Source organism: Entamoeba dispar, genomic scaffold (assembly GCF_000209125.1).
Source record: "Entamoeba dispar SAW760 scf_1105229461049 genomic scaffold, whole genome shotgun sequence".
NCBI classification, from domain to species: Eukaryota; Evosea; order Mastigamoebida; family Endamoebidae; genus Entamoeba; species Entamoeba dispar.
This window is the reverse complement of record NW_001854498.1, coordinates 1-9,977: the sequence shown is the minus strand read 5'-3', so window position 1 is coordinate 9,977 and position 9,977 is coordinate 1. Positions and strand designations below refer to the sequence as shown.

Below are 9,977 nucleotides of genomic sequence, written 5' to 3'. Positions count from 1 at the left end.
CATAATAAATTATAAAGGCAATGAAAAAAAGGAAATAAGAGAAAAATGAAGAGAAATGAAGAGAAAAATGAAGAGAAAGAATGATATAAAAGAAAAAAGTGAAATTAGGAAGTAGAAGAAGATGAAAGAATAAAAGAAGAAAGTTGAGAATATAAAATGAAAGAAGATAAAAAGGAATGATTCAAAAAGAGATAATAAAAGATGAAAAGAATGATGAAATAAAGGATGTATTTTTTATTATAGAAATTAGAAATATGAAATAAAAAAGTGTTTAATTTATTGATGCAAATTATTTAACATTATTTTATTTATGCAATTTATTTTATTCATTTTTATTTTTATAATTTTTATTTATATATATTATTTCTTTGTTTATTTTGGTTCCTATTTTTAACTATTTATTCATCATTCCATATTGTAAATTTATTTCCCAATAAAATACATTATTGAAATAAAAGAGAATTTCATCAATAGAAATTATTTATTCAGTAGTGGTTTATATGATTATATTCTTTTATATTATCAAGTTAAATAAATACATAATTAATAATAAATATAATGAAAAGTTAATTTAATGAAATACCATTAAAAAGGACATTGATTATTTTTATGAGAAAACAATAGTTAGTCAATTATTTAACCCCATGTCATAAACATACTAGTTATTAAGATAAATATCAAATAATAATATTATTATTATATTATTTTAAATTTATCTTCTTAACAACGTTTTATTTGATTCAAATAACTAAATATTGTATTAAAAAGTTAAAATAAAAAAACATTATTGTATTAATATTTTTAATTCATTTATAAGATGTATGTAAATATAAAAATAATTAATTATTGAAATAATTACAATAAATTATATCCTTATTAATTACATTAATTTTAATTAACATAATACAAAATCTTCACCAATAGAAATCTCATTTTTATATTCTTTTGATTCAACTAAATGATTCTGCACTATTTGAAAACAGGAAATTATGTTGTTTGAATCAACATTTATAAAAGAACATAAAATATCAAAAAAGTTGTAAATAAAATATAATTACTCTTAAACATATAAAATAGAAAATAATTCTATCATTTAACCTATACAATTAACAATTTTCTTAAATGTTTTGATTTTTGTCTGATACACAATTTTAACTCTATTTTTTAATATAACAAAAATACATAATACCAATTTAATTACATTTATCTTTATAACACAATATTGACCTATAAAATATAAATGAAACTAAGAATCAAAAACATTATATTTGTTAAATGACGTCTATTGAAAATAACAATTAATAAGTTCAAAAGAATTAAATTAAGTAAAAAAGAAAATACTTGTTTATTTAAAGATAACTAATGTATTCTATTGAATTTATATACCCTAGAACTAAATTCATTTTAAGTATAAAAACCACCAACAGATAAACTTAGTAGACTATAGACAATCTAGATATTCAATATATTTATTATATATAAAAATAGAAAAACTAGTTTATAAAAATAAAATCAACTTAAAAAACTAATAATTAATTAAATTAGAACATAAATATGAAACAACTAGATTCATATTCCATGATGATTGTAGCAAAATATCTACGTAATTCGAATGAATTAATGAATATGACTCTTGTCAGTAGAAAGAATAAAGATTTATTAGACAAGTTTAGATTTAATCCAATTCCATTAAACAACCAAAGTAAGAAACTCTTTCATTGTATAGAAACTCAATATTTATATTCTCCAGAAGAAGAAATAGATGATAAATATTCAAATATTACATATTGTTATCCTATTAATTTGACAGAAATTAATTTTAAAGAAAATTCAAAAAAATACTTAAGAATAATTGTTAATCAGGTTAGTTTATTAGAGTCTTTAAATAGTGAAGAAAGGGTAAATAAACTTCATATAACTGATTTAAAAATTAGACTTCCTACTTCAATAACAAATTTAAATATTCTTTCAAATGTAACAAAAATAGGAAGAAAAACATTTAATGAAAATACACAACTTAATCAAATAATATTACCTAATTGTATTAGAGAATTAGGAAAAGAGTTATTTTATGGATGTAGTAATTTAACACTGATTGATTTTGGATATGGTTGGAATACTATTAAAGAAGGAACATTTAAAGGATGTGTTTCATTAAAAACAATAAAATTATCACCATTTAATTCAATATGTGAATTAACAATGATTCCACATAAAGAGATAAAAATAATTTGTAATGGACCAACAATATATGGGAAAATTCCATATTCAATTTCAAAACTACTTAAACTAAATTCAGTCAAATGCAATCAAATTTATTATGGAAAAGAAGAATCATTAAATAATAATAACAATACTATTCCAAAAGAAGTAAATATAATAGAAAATGGATGTTTTAATTGTAATTATAATTTAGAATCAATTCAAATTCCAGAAGGAATTACAAAATTAGGAAAATATAGTTTTTATAGATGTACATCATTAACATCAATTCAATTACCATCAACATTAAAAATTATAAAAAAGTCATGTTTTGAATTTTGTGAAAATTTAATTGAAATAGAAATACCAAAAAGTGTTAAAGAAATACCAACAAAATGTTTTAAAGGATGCAGTAAAATGAAAAGAATAAAATTATCCAAAACTATTTGTATAGCACCTGATGCATTAAAACATTGTGAAGCAATAATAATATATTAATTATTTCTTTATTACTTTCTTTATTCAAAATTAATTAAACTTTTAAGTTTATTTATTTCTTTAATAAACACTTAATTATTTAGCAACTACAATAATAACAATTATTAATATTATTATAACAACAGCTAATATAATCCCTCCAATAACTGACCCTATTATAATCATCTTTGTTCGCTTTTTCATTGTAAATTTAACATCACTTGATGCTACCTTCATTTCATGTGCTTGTTCTCTTTGGTCAGATGCTGTTACCTCTAATGAATTAATTGCCTCCCCATTTCTTTGAACTGCTTTATATGATTCTTCATTTGTTTTTTGAACATTTTGTTTGACTATTTGTGCTTCTTCTTTGGTATAATAATGACTCATTTATTTTCAATTTCTTTTTATTTTCTTTTATAGTTCTTTTTAATTTAAATATTTCTTTTTTTTTTTTTTTTTCTTTTTTTCTTTGTGTTATTTCATTTTCATATATCTCTATTCCATCATCATAAGATTATCAAAAAATTACTCACCTAACAATCTACTGCTCTGTTAGAATAATCAAATTATAGATAATAATATTTGATAATAGAAAGATATCAATACAACAGTAAAATACTAATAAACAAATGTTACACCATGATTAATGAAAATAAATAACACTCAATTCTAGTTTGTCTTGTTTTATTTACATTAAAAACCATCAACAAATACTTTAATATTGAAACCATTTCTACTTCAAAAACACTTAATAAAAAGATGTCTAAATAAATAATAATTCAAATCATCCTCTCATCTAAACTCTTTGTTTAACAATTCATCAAAAAAGAAGAAAATTCATTATTGTATTAGATTGAACAAATAAATCTCTTCTTTTATACAAGTTAATCTCTTCTTTTCCTTATTTAAATAAATATCACTCTACATATTCATTAAATGGAATTCAATTATTAATATTAAAAGCATCAATAACAATAGAATATCATTTCAATTATTATTAAGTTCAATTCTATCCTTCTAAACCAAGTACTTTTTTTAAATAAAAATGAAGAAATAAGAAAATATTATAAATAAAGTAAAAAGTAATTAGATTCTGTTTTCTCTTTCAATTAATTTTTGTTTATTTAGAGAATACAAACAACAATAAATTCTTTCATATTTTTTATTTGTTCATTCATAAAAATTTTCATGTAATAAATATTTAATTAAATAATATTTTAATCAATAATAAACTCCTCTTTCTGTGTGAAAATAGTAGGAACACCAACTTTAGTATCTTTTCTTGTTTGAAACAATTTCATGTTGTAATAAAACATTTCTTTTGATTTTTCTTTATTTTCTGCCCAGGACCAACGTAAAGGCTCTTTTTCTTTTGTTTGATGTAATTCAATTCCCATTTCTATCATAATTGGACTACTATAACGAGCTATAAGAGTTATTGCATCTTTTGCCTTTTCATCTCTAAACACTGGAGTAACAAGAATTGTATTTGATGGATAGAGTAATGTATGGAAATTATAATGGAGACTAACTAAAAACTCTGGAAGAAATTTATAAATTCCTTTCTCATTTGCATAGTTATGACAAATACAATTTCCTGAATAATCAACAATTCCATCATAAAAAAATGAAAGATATAATTGTGTTACTTCTTGGGTTAAATAAGAAAAGCCATAGTCATGAATATATTTTAATGTTTTCAAGAATAAACTTTCTTGAAAATGTTCTTTAGAAGAATTTAAATTTTCATCAGCAATTAATAATGGTTTCTTTTCTTGTTGAAAAGATTGTTTTAAATTTTGTACAAATGATTTTGCTTGAAGAGGATGTTTAATAAAAAATCCATCAATTGGTGTTTGTAATAATGAATTGGTGATTGATGTATTTTTATTGATTGAAAGGAAAAGTGAGATATTGAGATTATGTAATTGAGAAGTTACTAAATCAATATAAGAAAAAGAAGGATAATTATATAAAACAACACTAGTAATATTTAATTGTTTTAAATAATCTAATCTTCTTGATATCCCAGAAATTGTCCCACCTTTTCTTTTTGATTTAGTCTTTTCTATACTCTTATAATCATGACTAAAAGAATCAACATCTATTTTATAAAATACTCCCCATTCAAATGTTTTTGATATCATCAATAAAATTATTTTTTTTATTAGAATTTTTTTAATTTTTCAAAAATTGAATCTTTTTCTTTTGAAAGAAACTTATAATTTATGAAAAGATCTTTTTATTAATAAAACATCAAAAAGATGATGAATACAAAAATAGAAGAAACACTTGAAGTATTTCAAATTTAATTTTTTTTTTAAATTATTTATTTATAGTTCTAGTTAGTTTCCTATTTTTTTTAAAAAGATAATTTTCAACCCTTCAACAGGGCTTGAAGACCGGGAGTTTATCCTAGGAAATAGATGATCTTCCCGAAAATACAATAGAGATTTTTCTTCAACAAACAAACTTCAAAAAACAGTCATCACAAGATGAGTGAAGCTAATGCCCGAAAAAGATTATTAATAGATCTCAAAAAGTTATCACAGAGTCCCCCTGAAGGAATTAGTGCTTGTCCTGATGAAGATGACATTATGAAATGGACATGTGTTATATTTGGTCCAGATGATACAATTTGGGAAAGTGGTATTTTCCAACTTTCAATGACATTTACTGAAGAATATCCTATTAAACCTCCAAAAGTAGTCTTTATATCAAAAATGTTCCATCCAAATGGTTTGTTTTTTATATCTTTTTATTCCTGATTTCTTTTCAATCAGAAATATATACACACGTCAGCAAATACCTCATGTAATAAATAAAATAATCCTTAAAAACTAATGTATTTTATCTTAATCAATACTTACAGAAAAGACATAATAATAATAAATTTGATGATTTCGTGATTGAAAGAATTAAATTCATTAATAAAATAACAATAAAATGTTCTCACATTTTAGTATATCCTAATGGAAATATTTGTTTAGATATTTTATCATCTCAATGGTCACCAACATATGATGTTATTGCTATTTTATCATCAATTCAATTACTTCTTAATGAACCAAATCCTAGTTCACCAGCAAATGGTGAAGCTGCTGAATTATTTGTTAGAAATAAAAGAGAATATAACAGAAGAGTAAGAGAAATAGTTGATGAATCTCTAAAAGCTGTAGAAGATGAAGATGATAATGAAGAAGAAGAGGAGGAAGCAGAATAAAAAAGATATTTAATAATAATATTATAATGTTGTTATTTAATTCTATGATTATTATTTTTATTTTTAATTTAATTAATAAATTTCTCTCTTTATTCTAAAATACAAATATAAAATACAAATATTTAAATTAAGATTGAGCATTAAATTTATACTTCTTTGTTTCTCCATTTAATAATTCTTGTCGTTTATTATATTTTTCTCTTAAATTTGCTCTTCCACTTGAATGTTTCTTTCTAGTCGTTTGTTCTTGTTCAACTTTTTTAGTTTGATTTCTAACTTTACCTGCACGTGTTAATCCTCCGTGTACTTTTCCCATTAAATAATTAAAAGTTTCTTTTATTTTTTCTTTATTTTAAAGTTATATTTAATAGTAAAAAAAACTAATAAATTTAATAAAAAAATAAGGTTGAGATTCTATTATTTTTAGTTTTAAAGATATGCTTCGGGTAATGGAATATTTGGTACAGCAGCTCTATTTGGATCAGAAGAGGCACTAAAAGTTAAGAATTGTTTATTTTCTCCTTTAATAACAAATATAGCAGCATCATTTGTACAACGATAACAATAATTTGGAGCAGACCAAACTGTAACTAATTTTTTATCAAAACACCATTTATATCCTTCATTAACTAATTGATGAGCTCTACAAATTAAATCTATACCATTTGTATGATTAAATTTTACAACATTATTTTCCCCAAAAACATGACCAGCTCCACGAGGACTTGATTTCCAATCATTTGTAGCTGGATCTGGATCAGACCATAACAAATCACACATTGCTCCTTCATGAGGTATTTCTTGTCTTCTTTCCATTTTAGTAATATCGTCAAGACTATTGACAAACGGTGAAATACCTCCATGAATACAAAAGATCTTTTGATCAATAATAGCAGCTAATCCTAAATAATCAAATGCTTCAGTACAGTATTTCCATACATTAAATGATTTATATTTTCTGATTGATTCATCATAAAATCCATATACTTGAGTAATTTGTCTACTTTCATGATTTCCTCGTAAGAGAATTATTCGTTCTGGAAATTTCACTTTTAAAGCTAATAGTAACAACACCGTTTCTAAACAATGATATCCTCGATCAACATAATCTCCCATAAATAAATATTTTGTATCTGGAACTTCTCCTCCTGTTTCAAATAATTTTTTTAAGTCATAATATTGTCCATGTACATCTCCACAAATAGTTACTGGACTTTGTAACTTTTGTATATTTGGTTCTTTATCTAAAATCTCAATAACCTTTTCACAAAGATCTTTTACTTCTGCTTCTGTTATTAACTTTCCACCAAACAATGTTTCAAGGTAATGATCAACTTCAGACATATTCTTTTTAATAACTTAAACTGAATTTTAGTTTCAGTTACTTAGTTCAATTTCTTTTTTTCTTTTTTTCTTCTCTTCAATTTTACTTTGACCATTCTTTTAGTTTTTTTTGGTTCATTTTACTATTTTTATTCTCTTACTTCTTTTTCATACTCCTTCTTCTCCACAAAATACCATTCCCTTGTTAAATTTTGAAGCAAACAAAAATGGAATTCGACTAGAGTTAAGTAGTGGTATGACAATGTACTTATTTTTAACTCTGGTACTATTTAACTACACAACTACCAAACAGTAGCATTGTTTGTTAATTAGTCTCATTAAATTGTTGTTTGTTTTATGTGATTTGAGACTAGTTAAAACCCATTGTTAATAAAATTCAATGAAGTGATGTGTTAATGAAAGAGTGTCATTAAGAACTTTGGATTAGGAAATTTACAAACCTTAAACAAAGTGGTAATTTATTTATGTGCTTGGCAAAATAGATACGCCAGAGTCTCATCTCTTAAGTATAAAGATGGCTCAATCAAATTTTGTTGTTGTTGATTTGACAACCATTTCAAGACAGACCAAACGAAATGACAAAGTTATTTGAATCACTATTCAACATAACGAAGTTGTGGTATTGATAAGATTTAGACATAATGGTCTTAAATTGGATTTCATAAGAAAAGTGTTTACAGAAGAAGAGGGATGTAATGAAGAACTTCTATAAAAGTATTAAGAAATAGAAGACGTTATACATTTGTATATTAAAATTACCCTAAAATAATAAGAATAAAAGTGTATTGGTAACACGAATGGTAGGAAAGAAGATGCATAATATTTATTAGAACAACCTAGAATTAAGTATGAATCAAAACAAGTAACACAAAAATAACCCACTAAGGATAGAAGTTATACACTAACCTAAAAAATTAAAGTTGCTTGGCATAGATAAAAGAATAAACAATGACGCAAAAAACTGAATAAGCAAGTGATAAAAAAAGTTAGTATAATAGAAATGAATAAAGAGATGAGTTTTAGTTAAAGAATTAAGAGTCTAAAGAGGTAATGGTAATAAAGTTATTAAAATAAAGAATTAACTTTTAATGATATGAAAAGAAGATGAAGTAAATAGAACTATAACAAAAACATTAAACAATAAATTAATAATATGCCAAAGGTTATTTTTTTATTCACAACAAAAATGAATGAATTAAAAAGGATAGCGAATGATAGTTATATGAAAGGGTTGTTTAACAATATAGAAATAATTAGACAATAATGGTATTTAATGAATGCCAATTTAATACCTAAATCAATTGAGAATGAATAATTTTTATATTAAGTAGAACTTTTAATTTAAGGTGATATTGTTTTTGTAAAACAGTGTCAGTATGAGGTAGTCAGTTATTAACTATATTCATTCAAATTGAGAGACTTACTGTTTAATTAACTTATTTTTTGTTTGTTTTGAATAAAATTAATATTCATTTGAAATTGATATTAATTTATCTGTTTCCACAAGTTTATATTAATTAGGTTTTAGTTGTGTTAGTTTTGATGTTTCTATAATAAACATACAATCAATAATCATTTAATTCTTTTGTACTCTGAAGTTTCAAGTTAAGAAGTTGTTATGATTTCATTTTAATTTTCATATTTTGTATTTGGTTATTTATGAATTTGATGTTTTAGAAAACATGTTTTATGGATGTAAAAACATGTACATAACTACCTTGCATAAAACAGTTTATTGCTATCATAATAATGTAAAAAGGTATCACAAAAGAATTAATTGATTAAGTATAAATGAAATTAACAATTTCATAGAACAATGGGAAGAGAAGATGGACATTAGTGATTGTTCATATTAGATATTGATGAGTAATTCAAGATTAAAATCAATAACACTTATAAATACTAATGTATTTATAATGAATTTATGTTCTAGTTTATACTTAGTAATGCTGAATAAATAATTATTGATGGATAGGTAACTTTAAATTAAATTATTTTGTTTATTTATCATTCATTCTATCTTCAAAAAAAAAAATAATTGTTAATACAAGATTATTCATATGAGTTCCTGAAATTATTATTTAAGATTTCATTTATATTCTTTATTGAAATGATATTCACATAATAATCTTTATTTTGTGAGATAAAAGTCAAAGAAAAATAAAAAAGATAATAGACGAAGAGTTATTAATCAAACATTTTAAACAAATCATCTAATCGTTGAATCACATCATTCCCATGTTTTTGAAGTTTTTCTCTAATCATTTGATGTGTTAGTGTATCTTCTAAATGTGATTTTGAGAAGAACTTATCAGCATAACATAATAGTTTCTCTTCTATTGTGTTAGGTAATAATATTCTATCTGTAGGTAATGGGAGATGTTGTTCAACAATTTGGGTTGGATCAATTCCAGATCCAGTATGTCTTTCAGCAACACGTGCATGATACTCTAATCCAAGTTCTCTTAGGATATTTGCACCTAATATTCCATGTTTGATATATGGCTCTTTTCCATTACATCCAAATTGTGGAGAATCAACAAGAAAAATACCGATATCATGAAGATATGCTACTTCTTTGATGAATTCCATGTTAATATGATACTCTAGGTGTTTTGCATTGACTTCTTCACATTTACAATATATAGATTTTCCATGTTCAATTAAAATGTGTTTTGCTATTGGTAATTCTTTGTAATATTTCTCGAGAATTTTAAAAGGATCTATT

At 23.3% G+C, this 9,977-nt stretch overlaps 5 protein-coding genes across 5 annotated transcripts, besides 17 other annotated features; 2 read left to right on the top strand and 3 right to left on the bottom strand.

Annotated features, from left to right (window-relative positions):
- Positions 1–26: 26 nt before the first annotated feature.
- Positions 27–211: a microsatellite.
- Positions 212–228: 17 nt separating this feature from the next.
- Positions 229–312: a sequence feature (AT_rich).
- Positions 313–325: 13 nt separating this feature from the next.
- Positions 326–393: a microsatellite.
- Positions 394–495: 102 nt separating this feature from the next.
- Positions 496–576: a sequence feature (AT_rich).
- An 86-nt stretch (positions 577–662) lies between these two features.
- Positions 663–899: a sequence feature (AT_rich).
- Positions 900–1,462: 563 nt separating this feature from the next.
- Positions 1,463–1,544: a sequence feature (AT_rich).
- Positions 1,545–1,554: 10 nt separating this feature from the next.
- On the top strand, positions 1,555–2,700 carry EDI_297310 (uncharacterized protein; the record flags this gene model as incomplete). Its single annotated transcript, XM_001738020.1, has 1 exon — positions 1,555–2,700. One exon carries the CDS (start codon positions 1,555–1,557, stop codon positions 2,698–2,700), a length of 1,146 nt encoding a protein of 381 aa, XP_001738072.1.
- Positions 2,685–2,819: a sequence feature (AT_rich).
- Positions 2,820–3,120: 301 nt separating this feature from the next.
- Positions 3,121–3,153: a microsatellite.
- A 559-nt stretch (positions 3,154–3,712) lies between these two features.
- Positions 3,713–3,757: a sequence feature (AT_rich).
- A 101-nt stretch (positions 3,758–3,858) lies between these two features.
- Positions 3,859–3,914: a sequence feature (AT_rich).
- On the bottom strand, positions 3,900–4,829 carry EDI_297300 (uncharacterized protein; the record flags this gene model as incomplete). The annotated part of the gene is made up of 1 exon (XM_001738019.1): positions 3,900–4,829. One exon carries the CDS (start codon positions 4,827–4,829, stop codon positions 3,900–3,902), a length of 930 nt encoding a protein of 309 aa, XP_001738071.1.
- A 1-nt stretch (position 4,830) lies between these two features.
- Positions 4,831–4,877: a sequence feature (AT_rich).
- A 109-nt stretch (positions 4,878–4,986) lies between these two features.
- Positions 4,987–5,020: a sequence feature (AT_rich).
- Positions 5,021–5,177: 157 nt separating this feature from the next.
- Positions 5,178–5,905, top strand: EDI_297290 (ubiquitin-conjugating enzyme E2-17 kDa, putative; the record flags this gene model as incomplete). The annotated part of the gene is made up of 2 exons (XM_001738018.1): positions 5,178–5,421; positions 5,646–5,905. The coding sequence occupies 2 exons, from the start codon at positions 5,178–5,180 to the stop codon at positions 5,903–5,905; spliced, it is 504 nt and encodes a 167-aa protein (XP_001738070.1).
- Positions 5,860–5,908: a microsatellite.
- A 2-nt stretch (positions 5,909–5,910) lies between these two features.
- Positions 5,911–6,036: a sequence feature (AT_rich).
- Positions 6,037–6,219: 183 nt separating this feature from the next.
- Positions 6,220–6,309: a sequence feature (AT_rich).
- A 25-nt stretch (positions 6,310–6,334) lies between these two features.
- Positions 6,335–7,249, bottom strand: EDI_297280 (serine/threonine protein phosphatase PP-X isozyme, putative; the record flags this gene model as incomplete). Its single annotated transcript, XM_001738017.1, has 1 exon — positions 6,335–7,249. One exon carries the CDS (start codon positions 7,247–7,249, stop codon positions 6,335–6,337), a length of 915 nt encoding a protein of 304 aa, XP_001738069.1.
- Positions 7,250–7,274: 25 nt separating this feature from the next.
- Positions 7,275–7,397: a microsatellite.
- A 1,832-nt stretch (positions 7,398–9,229) lies between these two features.
- Positions 9,230–9,257: a sequence feature (AT_rich).
- A 179-nt stretch (positions 9,258–9,436) lies between these two features.
- Positions 9,437–9,841, bottom strand: EDI_297270 (uncharacterized protein; the record flags this gene model as incomplete). Its single annotated transcript, XM_001738016.1, has 1 exon — positions 9,437–9,841. The coding sequence occupies one exon, from the start codon at positions 9,839–9,841 to the stop codon at positions 9,437–9,439; it is 405 nt and encodes a 134-aa protein (XP_001738068.1).
- Between the last annotated feature and the right edge of the window lie 136 nt (positions 9,842–9,977).